At 40.7% G+C, this 14,031-nt stretch overlaps 1 protein-coding gene across 1 annotated transcript in view; it reads left to right on the plus strand.

Annotated features, from left to right (window-relative positions):
* LOC142585987 (ATP-binding cassette sub-family A member 2-like) overlaps positions 1 to 14,031 on the plus strand; it is a 275,223-nt gene that overhangs the window by 73,880 nt on the left and 187,312 nt on the right. Inside the window, exons 9-13 of the mRNA XM_075697164.1 lie at positions 597 to 659; positions 3,127 to 3,300; positions 4,473 to 4,596; positions 4,884 to 5,002; positions 7,865 to 7,993. Coding sequence (XP_075553279.1) covers positions 597 to 659; positions 3,127 to 3,300; positions 4,473 to 4,596; positions 4,884 to 5,002; positions 7,865 to 7,993 — 609 coding nt within the window. The remainder of the gene's footprint in view (positions 1 to 596; positions 660 to 3,126; positions 3,301 to 4,472; positions 4,597 to 4,883; positions 5,003 to 7,864; positions 7,994 to 14,031) is intronic.

Raw genomic sequence — 14,031 nt, forward strand, 5'->3', positions numbered from 1 at the left:
AGCCATGCGCTCTGCTGACTGAATTTCATTCTGGCATGACTGTACATGGTGTGCAACCAAGTGCACAGTGTGTGGGGGTCGGCAGCGGTAGAGTGCGGTAGTAGAGGGGCCAACGAATCAGCAGCACAGCCACTTAGGCACATTGCCAGATGTCCAAAAGCTTGCAGGAGTTTTGAACAAGCATGTCAGACGAGTTACTAGCAGTGTCGCATGCTGCCAGTTTTTGGCCTGAATGAGGAAAAATAGTCAGTCAATTAATTATGAACTAATAAAAGGTTTATGTCAATTTATTGGAATGTTACTTCTGCAAAACGAGATTTAGCGGGAGCCTTGGGTAATAGTAATTTACATACACTGGCTTCTGTGGGTGTTTCAAGATAAATTACGCTTACTTCATTATATCTATTAATTAGTTTTTAGCTGTTTTGTTATGGTGAGGTTTACTGTATTCATTAATGTAGTCACCTCACCTAATGGTCAACCTCTTACACTTCATTTGTATTCTGCTGTTTAGTCTCCAGTCATTTGTCACAGATGGACCTTTGCCCTGACACACAGTCCTGTGATGGTATGAAATGTTTTGCTCTCTTTGACAGCTTGCTCTTGATCATTGGAACTTGTCCGTGGCCCACAAAAGAGTGGAAAAGCTTGCAGATGATGTAAGTACATGCCTAGTTTTCTATTTTTCTTTGTCACCTGGTAATAGTGCTTGGCATAGTTAGCTGTAAATTTTGAGAGGCTTTGTTAGATGAAAGCAAACAATTGTTGCCTCATGAAATAGGTCATATTTAGTTGAAGTTCACAAAGGCACTGAATGAACACAGGGGATGGTTACCTCATGAAATAAGCTATTTTAGGTTGAAGTTTATTAACGCACTAAACAGAACACCAGGGATGGAGGTGCTGTGCCAATTGTGCCATCCTGTGTCAAACTACCTGGGCTGTGCCAGCCTGCTGTAAAGAACTGTGGTGGTTCAAAGCATAAATTTCGTAAAAGGTCACTGATTTTTGCAGGGCATGTCCCTTAAGTTGCAAACAGATAGTTGTAGCCATGTAGTGTCAAGCGTTTCACCAACAAATACAATCCATTTTAACCTGTTTCAGCAGCCACTTCTATAGAAAGTAAGTTTTCTCAGCATAAGTTTTCTCTAGCTTGCATGCCACCAGGAATTGTGTAGAAGTAGGTGTTTTTATGATGTTCAATTGCAATGCACATTTGTGACTATTAGGTGCTGGCCTTTCTTGTTAATATAAATATCGAAGAAAAGAAAACACCTCAGTAAAAATCAAACCTATGATCTCTTCTTTTGTAAGGTGGCACTCCAACCAACTGGTTCACAGTAACATAAGAAAATAAAAGTGCTAAGAGTAGCATTACCCTGTGAGACATCCATTGCAATATAAAAAAAAAGTTCAGTGCACAAGACTTTCAGGAATCAGCACCAAGGTGAAGGAAAAGTAAAGCAAGTGGTGGTATGAAATCTATTCCTCAGCATTGTTATGAGGTGTATTTAATAAATTGAAAGCCTGACATCATAGTGAGAACTCTGTGAACAAAACAGTTTATTTTTTTAATTGAACACCACTTGAGTGTCGGCACACTTCATGCATCACTTATTCTCTGATTCATGATTTAAAAATACTGTTTCACCCATCAAGATGGTGTTCAATAACCTTTTTTAAGTTCTTTATCATTCTGAAAACACCATCCTTGAATGTGCTTCTTTAGATGGCTTCTAGTTAAAAGACATAAGAAGAGCACCAAATGGGGCAAGGTATGGAGAAAAAGCCGGGTAGTTGGCAACTTCAAAATTGCATTCCTCTTCTGCAACGGGAAATGTTTGGACATGGGATGTGTGGGCTGAGGCATATTTTGTGCAGGAACAATGCATATTTGCTCAATTTTTATCTGCCCTTTTCTTTAATGGCTTCATTAACGGACACAGCATTTGGGCACAATAGGTACCATTATCATCATTTCGAGTGATTGGTAATCAGCAGAACACCGTCCTCATCCCCCAAGATTCTTGCTATGGCCATGTTGAAATTTATTGGTGGAGGAGAAGTTTTCTTCTAGGATATGGTCTTTTATTGCTGTCATGGTTCCAATGGTAGAACCATGTGTCATCTTCAGTCACCAGTTGATTATAAGAGCTGCTCACTCACACCAGCATTTATTATGGCTAACAGTTGACTGTAACATTCCCCTTCATTTTTTGGGGGAGGTGGTGGGGGCCTTAACATTTCAGGCAATCACTGCGAGCAGACCACAGTCAAATTTTCATGCAGGCTCATTTCTGTGGGCCCAGCACTGATGCCCAGCTCCATAGCAACCTGGACAACTGTTGCATACCTATTAGGCACAACCCAATTATGACTTTTATTTTTATTTTTAATTTTTTATGTGCTGCTAAATGTACTCAATAAAAGTGCCCACCTTTTCACAGTTTCACATGATAGTACATATACTCAATAGACATGTTTCACGTGCTTATGAATATTTGCCAGCTGCGCTTACTGCTTAAGTGTGATCGAGACAACCTGTCTGATGCTGTCTTTCACTTCAGACAGTGCCATCTAATGATTGTCACTGTGGCATGACATGGAATAGACTGAGAGATGAGAGCCACGAGTCCCATAACTAAAACCTAGAAGGATGATGTAATATGTATGCAAGACTTCATTACCATTTTATAAGCCTATTGTATAATACATAGGCTTAAACTTAATGAATAAGAAAAAGTGACTCACAGATAATGAGATTGGGCACCTGCAATTTAGAAATGTTTCTGTGATGACGGTAACAGCAGCAACAGAAAGCAAAAGCCAATGTTTTTCATAGCTGCAGGAAATAGGATCATTATATCAGTTCACAGTTAATCATAATACTGCAGTAGCCATCCTTTTCCACCTTGCACTTGTGCTGGCAATGCCACCTTTGGTGTGCTGAAAAAATTATGTCTGCCATGTGCAGTGTCGTTTGTCTAACAAATATTGTGATACGACACAGGAAACAAAGTGAAAATACTGGCGGTGAAAAGGCAGGAATGGGAAAGACATGCTAATGTTCAGGAGGAAATATGGTCCACTACTTTCTGAAAGTTTCTTTCTTTTTCTTTTTAACAGTTACATAGGTTTAATCTCTTCGAAACTGCAGTTCAAGAGATCTCAGAGCTGGCTTTGGAATTGCCTCAGGATGCATGTCACAATCTCAATGACACAAACTCTACTTTGCCTCGTAACGCTACCATCTTGGAAGATGAGAGCACTCCTTCAAACAGCCGTGAAATTCTGGACCAGGTGACATCAATTTTCAATTTTGGAATATATTGTTACAAAGTGTTAAAAAAGTGGAATAGCTTACATTCACTTGTAATGTTTTATTTCCCTAAGTAAATTTCCCTAAGGTTGCTTTTTATGGTTTTTTATTTTGCATTCCATTCCATGCCTTAAACCAAGTCAGTGAGTACTATCCAAAGCATGCTATGTAGCCAATAATTTTGACATAGGTACACTTCATTTGCACATGCTGGTCAAGATTTCTGTCACTATCATATGCGTGTGCACAGAGAGGGCAAGGGGGAGGGGGGTATGCCCCCCCTCCCCTCCTGATCTGCTTGGGTGAGGGGTGGGCACAAGTTTCTTGCACACTTGCTAGTTTCTGTAATGGAAAATGAAACAGGAAGCAACTTCGTGGCACATGCTGCCACAGGGTCTTATTTACATTGTTGGAATCGTAATAATAATATTTGGGGTTTTACGTGCCAAAACCACTTTCTGATTATGAGGCACGCCGTAGTGGAGGACTCCGGAAATTTTGACCACCTGGGGTTCTTTAACGTGCACCTAAATCTAAGCACACGGGTGTTTTCGCATTTCGCCCCCATCGAAATGCGGCCGCCGTGGCCGGGATTCGATCCCGCGACCTCGTGCTCAGCAGCCCAACACCATAGCCACTGAGCAACCACGGCGGGTTGTTGGAATCGTAGTTTAAGAGCATAGGCACAGCCAGGTTTTTCTGGAAAAGCTGGTATAGCAGTCTCACCTGCTCCCAAGCCTGGGTATTTTTTTAAATGTTGCGGTCCAAATAAAACCAAGTAAGGTCTGATAAAGAGATGTTTCATTTCACAGACAGCTGAGATGTTCCCACCAGAGGCGGCCTTTCTGAGAAGGGTTGAAGATAGGCCTGAAGTACAGGCCTTTCTTCAACCTTTTTAAAGGCTGTTTAAAGAAGGAAAGCTAGACGAAGGGGGGAGGGCCCTGCAATATAGTTTGGCGCCCTCCAATGAAAAGTGCTGCGCATGCCTCTGGTCACTATGTTGTATGATTTCATCAAGCAAAGTGCCTGCTATATATAAAAATTTACTGAAGAAAAGTATTTTTAAATTTGTAAACAATAGAGGTGTTGGTTTTTCTTTCAGTCGTTTTGATCTTGATGATGGGCTCTGAGTGATCTTGATGTGTTGTGACAGGTCAAGAGGACAAAGCCGCAGTATGGCCTTTTGAGAATTTGGCTTGGAATGCAGCGCATGGTCTGTGGAAAAGTTGAAAAATCGGAAGCGAGCATGTCCAGTGATGCTGAAGACATCAATCTGAGTATGTTAAAATTTTTTATTGAAGCTGTGTTGCCAAGATTCATAGGAATTCATAAAAATTTAACTAATACATATTTTTCCCTTTTATTTGTGCTGTTTTAAAATTTTGCTTTTATGACGATGAGGTTCTGCTATGGAAGGAGAGAGAACAACATTGCTTAGATTCAAACGTCATTGTGTGTTATCTAGTCCTGGTATGTTATGGTAATTTTGTTTAAACACTATTGAAGAGTAGGCCAAGTTAGCCATTTGCCCAGTGCCATAAATTATGGACTGCTTATGTTCCAGATATTGGCATTTCAGAATACCAGAAGGAGCAGATTGGGATTCTGGTCCATGTACTGTACAGCAACCCCAAAGTACTTTACACACCTAACAATACTGCTGCTAATTTAATTGTTCACAAGGCAAGTATGAGTTTCTGCTTCACGTGCAGTCTTGATTGTGCAAAATTTTCAGCTTTGTGCTGTAAATTATGGGGCGCATTTATTCTCATATACTTAGGTGGGGATTAGTACCCTCTTTTCATGGCCAGCCTTCAGCCAAAATTTGTCGGAAAAAATTCCGCGCCACACAACAGCGCATTTTTGCATGCTGTGTACTTCCGCGTGTTGCTACTAGATGGTGAGAGCTGCACGCTGACCTCTGATGCAATGGTATGTCCAGCGAACTGGGGGTGGGGGGGGGGGTGCACAAGTCGCCAGCTGCGGTGCCACCATTTTGACCAAAAGGTTCAGTCCCATGTAATGGCCACACCTCATCAGAATTGTGAAAAAAAAAGAAGTGCAGCCCTTATATGAGTCTATATGGTGCTTGTTTCATATTGCATGTTGCCCATGTGTCATCATAAATTAAATTATGAGTGAATGATGAAATTTTTGCTGATGTAAATAAATTTGAAGCTTTGTGAAGGGCTGCACAGTGTGACATGTCAAAACTTATTGTTGCTTCTAAGTGCTTAACACAGCCTTCTAACAGTAGTAGTTGTAGTAGTATCAGTAGTATAGTAGTAATACCCTTTCTAAGTTTAAGCTTGCAAAACGTCCTTCACCAGGCCAAGCTAAGGTTTAGAAGTCCCCACTCTACAGTGGGATTGTTATGAATGGAGAGAATGTCTGATGGAAAATGGCAGACTTATTTCACAAATATTCCATATTATGTGCTAATGGGGTGCCCTTGCACCTAGTTACATGGGCTGTGTGAAGGATAGGGCCAATACTAACACTTTCATGTCTCTAACTGCAGTGAATTAAATTGCATTTTTCTTTCTCTTAAGATCAGTGAATTCTGTCATGTGGCTAGTCTTGAAACATGTTGAGCCATAACATTTTTTGGTCATAACCACCATTGTATTAGCACGGTTTCAATGGGTTTGAAGTATTTTTCTTTGTGATGGGATATTGCCTACAATTCTTAAAGTTGCTAAGGCTATGATGTTGCATAAAGTTTGTGACAAAAAGGCTCTTACAAATAGGGGATATGTAAAATTCTGCAAGTGCGCTTTCCTGCACATCTACAAGATGGTGGATGCTGCCTTAAAAAGTGAAACTAAAGCAGGAGCACACGAGCTGGTGCTGCTATTTCCACCATCTCTTTCTTACACATACTTGCTGTTTACAAGCCTACCTCGGCCGTGAGCGGGTGCATGGTCAGCCATCTTGTGTAGGGCAACCTAATAGAGTGGAAAACCGTACTCCAATATTTCATGTATCCCTTATTACAAGTCAGTAAAACTACTACCTGTTTTGTCAAATGGCATAGGGTTGCATGTCAGGAGCTCATGACAGTTGCACCATTGCTCTCACTGGAGGAAAGAATAAATGGCTATGCGATGAGGTGCATTATTCCTGTGTGTATCTTTACACTGTGATTCCCACCTCAGAATGGGGAATTATCAGCCCTGAGTGACAAATTTTACATACATACATACATACATACATACATACATACATACATACATACATACATACATACATACATACATATGTACATACGTACATACATACGTACATACATACATACATACTTACATACATACTTACATATTTACATACATGCATACATATTTACATACATGCATACATGCATACATACATGCATGCATGCATGCATGCATGCATGCATGCATGCATACATACATACATACATACATACATACATACATACATACATACATACATACATACATACATACATACATACATACATACATACATACATACATACATACATACATACATACATACATACATACATACATACATACATACATACATACATACATACATACATACATACATACATACATACATACATACATACATACATACATACATACATACATACATACATACATACATACATACATACATACATACATACATACATACATACATACATACATACATACATACATACATACATACATACATACATACATACATACATACATACATACATACATACATACATACATACATACATACATACATACATACATACATACATACATACATACATACATACATACATACATACATACATACATACATACATACATACATACATACATACATACATACATACATACATACATACATACATACATACATACATACATACATACATACATACATACATACATACATACATACATACATACATACATACATACATACATACATACATACATACATACATACATACATACATACATACATACATACATACATACATACATACATACATACATACATACATACATACATACATACATACATACATACATACATACATACATACATACATACATACATACATACATACATACATACATACATACATACATACATACATACATACATACATACATACATACATACATACATACATACATACATACATACATACATACATACATACATACATACATACATACATACATACATACATACATACATACATACATACATACATACATACATACAACTGAGTGAGACTTGTTCACGGCACTTAAAGGGTCAACTGCCTAATGCTTGCTCACTGCAGGCTTATGCTCCACAGATCTTGCTACAAGTCAAACTCAGGACCTTCAGTTCTGTGGCTTCTTATGTTCAGTGAACCACTATTTCATCATACCAACTCTGAGGCTGTGCATTGTTAATCGTTATCACAATAGCCTCGGGCCTTAAGCTCTGACCCTTGTGCTTTGCTCTATACTTATTACTTGTCAGTGAAGCCAATTATATGCTCTACTATCTTTTTTTTAGGCAAATGAAACATTCAGGCTGTTGGACACGGTAACACAGTATGCCAAGAAGATGCTCAACATTTCCCGAGACATAAGAGACTACCTGGCACAAAATAGCAGTGACTATTCATTGGCAATGCTGAAACATGTGAGGCAGGCTGTTCATTTCTGGTCTTTTTGATTTTTATATGTCAAGAGCTGTGTTCATAAAAAATGAATCAGTATTTCATGCCTGCATCACTGATCTCAGTGTAAGCCACCATAGAAGTTTGTGACACAGATTCCTGTGTATAGACAGTGAATTATGGAGACATTAAATGCATAATTTTTTTACTTATCTAGACCTATTTGTTATTATTTTCAGACAGCATACGTGTTTGCATATCTGGAATTGGTATTGCACTTGCATATGCTACTGACAATGTTTGAAAATGTGAACAAATGAAAATAAGCAATAATGCTTGTTTGCATTTTCCTTTTCTCATGTGTGGGTGATGTAATTTTAGAATTATGGCATGTTTAACTTCTGGTTAAATGGCAGCCTCTGTGTCCTAAAACGCAGTCCGCACCAACTCTGGTGTCTTAAAACCAATAAAGGTCAGTTCAGCTTTGGAACATTAGACAGAACGCATTCTTTTTTTTACTAGAATTTCCAAGTGATCAGGTATAAGATGTGTTGTCATTCTTTTCTCTCATTGACAATTCACTTTATGCTGGTGGTCCAGATTGTAATATTTAATAGATGTGGGATATTGTTTTCTAGTGTTTTCTTAACATAAATATCAAACTTCTAGTGCACACAGAAGAAAGCATTTTGTGGTGTGTTGTGACTGGCTTTTAATACTTTTTGACCGAACAACTAGCAGTGCAGACACAGCACAAAATACTTTTATGAGCAAAGGGCAGTGCAGGCACTGAGTAACAGCTGCTATCTTTAGTGCAGTGATGCCATTAATAGAGTTCAATGTTTTTTATGTAAACTGAGAACAAGGGAGAGAAAAGCAAGTGAGAAAAGTGCGTCACATTTTTTTCACAGAATTCGTTTTTAATGTAAAAGGGTGAGTGAAAGCAAATTTACAAGGTGGCAGTGAGCCTGCCACCAAAACATTCTTTACTTTTTTTTTTCATCCATTTTGCTCTTTGCTGGGACGAAAACTTGAAACAGGGATGGTAGGGGATATCATGTTTCGCCCACTGCAGTAGACGAGCTGAGCAAGTTCACTGATGATATCGTAGGGCCGCATCTACCTGGGCATTTTTTCCTTTTCTTTGTTATTTGCTGGAGCTGTATGCCCACCATATTGTTACAAATAAAGTCTCATTCTATTTGTGTTTGAATATCAAATGCACTTGCTCTTAAGCATAGTCACATCACCATATGACATTGTGTCCTGCATTCATGTGGTATGTTTTAGCATCAACAGAATAAGTGAACGTTTATAATTAAAAAGAAATAGTAATCTTGACACACAAAAAAAAATTCACCTAGAATAGTTGGCAGTTCATCTAGAAAAATATGTTCACCATAAAAAAAAATGATTTTCACATGGAAATAAAAAAATTAAAATAGTGTGCCAAATTTTATGGAAAAATAACTGAAAACACTGAACCCCAGCTATGAACAAAAAGCAAAAAAAAAAAAAGAAAGTACAGTGAAACCTCGTTAAACCGTAGTTGGCCGGAGCTCGGAATAAGTACGTACTAAACAGTAGTACTATTTAATCGAAATATCATGAGATCGCCCACTTACCTGTCAAAAACGGAACGCGGAACTCGGAGAGAGTGCTATGAAAGGGAAAAAAAAAACATGCAGTATTTATTCACTTTGCGCGACAAAAGTGTTATTTTCATTTGATGCCGCGGCGGCCTAGCAGCAACGACAGCGGCCTCAAACTTACTGAAGCTGCGTGCCAGCTTTTCAGCCAGCCCCTTCTTCTCGGCAAACACTCGCATGGCAGAATCCTCGTTGGCATTATGTATTCTCCGTGCACGCGTGCGGTAGCGCTGAAGAAGTCGCGGGGCACCGTTTTCATTGTGGGGGGCTGTTTTTGTCGCGACGATTGCATTCATGAGGCTGACGTAATGCGTAGTTTCTGCCACTGTCGGGCCTGAATCGCCCATGCTGTCGCTTTCTGTGTCACCTTCATCACTGTCGCTAGCCGACACTTCGGCAACAACAGAGGCAACGATGGCGAAAAGTAGAATGTCGTAGCCGACATCTCTTCACAGTCGCAGCAGTGCTGCCGAGCAACTTCTTCACGTTCCAAATGCCACACACCGTAGTCAACAGCAGATCCCTGTCACGTGCCAGCGCCAATTTCTACATGTCACATTCGATAGCATGAACAATGTGTAATTTTTCTTCTATGCTGAGCACCCGGCGTCTTTTTTATCCGAGCTTCGGCATGACGTGAGTCCTCGCTTTTAGATGCCGCAATGCTCTCTGGCATGGCCATGTATAGGTGTTCTGTGCCATGGTGCCGAAATGATGTTGATGTTGATGTGGCTTCACGCGCAAACGCACAGGGCACTTGGAGGCCGTTGTTCTGACCTCTGAGGCTCGTTGTTCTGCCGGGCTGCCCGATGGAGATGACGCACCGCCGTGTTTGTGCGATGAAAAGTGGAAACACTACGTGTTAACTGACATGTACGCAATAAGCCGGTACGGTTTATGCGGATACAAAACCCATTATGTTCAATGGCCGCTGAGTCGGGGATTTGACTTTACTACTTTTAAAACGAAACTGTTGTTTAAGTGGGTACGGTTTAACGAGGTTTTACTGTATATAGCTCTTGCAAAGTTTTGCACTGCAGCTGAAAAATAAAATTGGGGGAAAAACACCTGTTAGGCTGTATCCTGTCTTCTTTGTTATATACTGTAAACAAATTTTCACTCATCTTTAAAAATTTGTGCTACATGATGACACAGGGACAGAAAGAAAGAAGCATGCAAATGGTGTGGTAGCTTGCAACTCCTAATTTATTAGAAGCACGAGTAATTCAATAAAAAATGATATCTGAAACGCACATTCTAACAGAAAAAAAAATTCATAAGCCATTTTACTCTGTCAAGGTGGATGACCAGCGAAGCTGTTTAGCACACGACACAGAGGTGACACAGAATTTTGAACAAAGGAACAAACATATTTATTGTCCTGATCTGTGGTCATCATGGCGATATAGGTACCCATACACATTTGTGTATCACCTCTGTTATTAAATGTGTCCATCACATAAGACAATGACAATAAGGCTACCCTAGGTATACCCATCAGCACCTCGAACATGAAGCTCATGAACCTAGGCGTGCACAATACGATAGAAGAGATGGCGGAAGCGCAACAGATGGCGCAGCAGGAAAGACTGACGAAAACGCGAGCGGGCAGGCTTATACTCAAAGCGATAAAGGACAGACCCCAATAGATCGATGAACCCGAAGAAATCCGAGGTAGAATTGAGTGCGAACCTTAGAGACGCGATCAGAACGACCCCCCTCCCGAGAAATATGCACCCGGAACACAATGTTAGCAGGAGAAAAGCGAGAGCGAAAGCTTTGTTGAAAGAAATTGAACAGCTAGAACAACAGGTGGCCCTTGTAGACGCTGCCTGGGTCAAAGGCAAAGAGGCCTACGCCGCCGTGGTGGTCGACAGCCGGGGCGAGGTACGGGACGCCATCACCATCTTCACTAAGAATTCCACGGTGGTGGAGCAAGCCGCGATTGCTCTAGCCATCAGGAACCGTAAATGGTCTTTCATCTATAGCGATTCCAAAGCAGCAATTAAGAGCTTTGACAAAGGCTATGTAGCTAGGACTGCGGCTAAAATTATCGACAAGGTCGAAGCTATCAAAACTGAAATCCGATGGTTTCCTGCACATATGGGACAAGTGGACGAGACTCGGCCCAACCTCAACGAGGTTACGAACGACCTGGCACGAGGACTTGCTTGCCGTGCCGGTCAGAACTGAACCGACGCCCACTACCATTCCGGGGAGCATAAAGATCACTTACAACGACATCACTAAATATTGCTACTTGGGGCGTAGGCAATTCCCACTGCCACACGTAAGATTGAACAGGGCTCAGGCAGTCACGCTACATTTACTGCAAACCGGGACGCACCCCACTCCGTATTTCGTAAATAAAATGCTGGCGGGCTGTCCCGCGACTCTTGCCGACCCCGAAGAAATATGACTTTACTGGAACAAGCTCTTCTTATCAAGATCAACTACGGGCTGTCCAGAGGGTCCACGATGATGCCATAAGGCTCGGCCTGGCGGTGCTGACGTGGACGTGGCCCGCCTCGGTCTGAAAAGACCGGGCTTCAGGACACTAATAAAGTTTTGTGAATGAATGAATAAGACAATGAATGGCTCATACCCCTTAAGCAATGGCTGATACCCTTTTAAGCGCGGCCTCCCCATTACGATGACAAAAGAGAACTGAAATTCTGCACTGGAATGATGAGTAGCAATGGAGCCAGCTGTGGAAGAAGACTATGACGACGAACGCATGAGCAGTGGCGCGAGCATGTTTGTGCGGTTGCACCGAGGGGCGCCAACGAGCCAGCTGTGTAAGAAGACGATGACGCTCAAGCCATTGCTTATGATGATAGTTTTTTTGCACAGTGGCGCCAACTGTGGTAGAAGACGATGTCGAACGCATGAGCAGTGGCACGAGCATGTTTGCGCAGTTGACGCCAAGAATTTAAGTCCTTTTTGAAAAAGTTGAACGAGAAATTTTTCCAAAAACATCTGTTTTACCCTGCTGTTTGTACCCTGTTGTTTGTCATTTGTTTGTACATCTGTTGACCTCTTTGGGTCCCAGGTGTGACAAGGGTAGCTCAAGGGTACGTTACAGATCCCCAAGCCTATAGGAGTATGTGCCATTGAGCTTGGACCCTTTCTGCACTATCACCAGGATCATGTCCATATGATCATAGTTTCTGCACACGGACACCACAAAACCCCAGATCTAAGCTGCGTACAGCTTCACTGTAAAAAACATTTATGGCTAGGTGCACCTTAACAAGACAAAATGACAATAAGTGCGCATAAGCATGCACTATGCAAGGGGAAAACAAAAAGCAGTATGCAAGCTTGGCAAAACAGAACAAATTTCATAGCCTAGCTAAAAATGTATATTTTTCTGCTCGAGTTTGTTGAATTTAGTGTGATGATAAGTCAATTACTATATAGGTGCACATTTGCAATATGTTTCAGTTGTCAGTCAGTGTCTCATTTGCCTGCTTCTTTCTGTCCCTGTGTTGCCTATAGTACTGTTCTATAAGGATTAACTCTTTCGTTACCATGAGAAAATTGTCATTTTTTATATGTCTCGCAAAAAGATTATTTACAACTACAAATATTCCAGCACACATTGCAGCGTAGCATATTGTGCATAATGAAATGCTGTTTCCAAAAAGACATCTTGGCAAAAAAAAAATTATTAGGTAAAACAAAAATTCTAGAAAATGCCATTTTTGCTGCCAGTTGATAAAAACAAGAGTCAAAAACATGATATCTATAAAAACATTAATATCAAAGGAAATTCAGAATATACATTTCAAAGATAAATAACCCAGGAATAATGTCTGAAAAAATAAATGCTCAGTATCCCGCCGTTCTTCAGGTACAAAAAAAGAAATTAAGACCAGTTCATCGCTCATGCCATGCGGTGAAGCAATTCCTGGATTTTGGGAAGTGTAGAAGCATTCTGCACTTTTCCCACAGAACATCTGGTTTTTGTTCAGCTTTGTGGTCCTCATAACACATTTTGCAGTTTCGCCTTTTCGGCATCTTCTGAGGATGGTCCGATGAGAAGTCCAAGGAGCATACTTCACCAGTTCATACAGAGTTATGCACCTCTTCCGGGACCGATCGCTCTCAGCGTAGCTGGGCAACTACAGAATTATGCATCCAAGCATATCTGTTTGCATTTTTGCAGATTGTCTTCACCACCTTTCCAAAGAAGAAGAGTAGAAAGAAATCCCACGCCATTGTAAACTGTCTTGCGCTGATTCACAGTGCTAGGCCAAAATTTGCTACAAGCGGCCTTCTTGGTGTGAACGGAAGTTTCTTTGCTGCCGATGGCAGCACATCATAACCAAGTGAATTATGCACGCTGAAGATAATCAGTAGAGCTCTCAGGTCGTGCAAAAAGATCGGCAGATAAGCTCGCTCAAGGA

Source organism: Dermacentor variabilis, chromosome 1, assembly GCF_050947875.1.
Source record: "Dermacentor variabilis isolate Ectoservices chromosome 1, ASM5094787v1, whole genome shotgun sequence".
In the NCBI taxonomy this organism is placed as follows: domain Eukaryota; kingdom Metazoa; phylum Arthropoda; class Arachnida; order Ixodida; family Ixodidae; genus Dermacentor; species Dermacentor variabilis.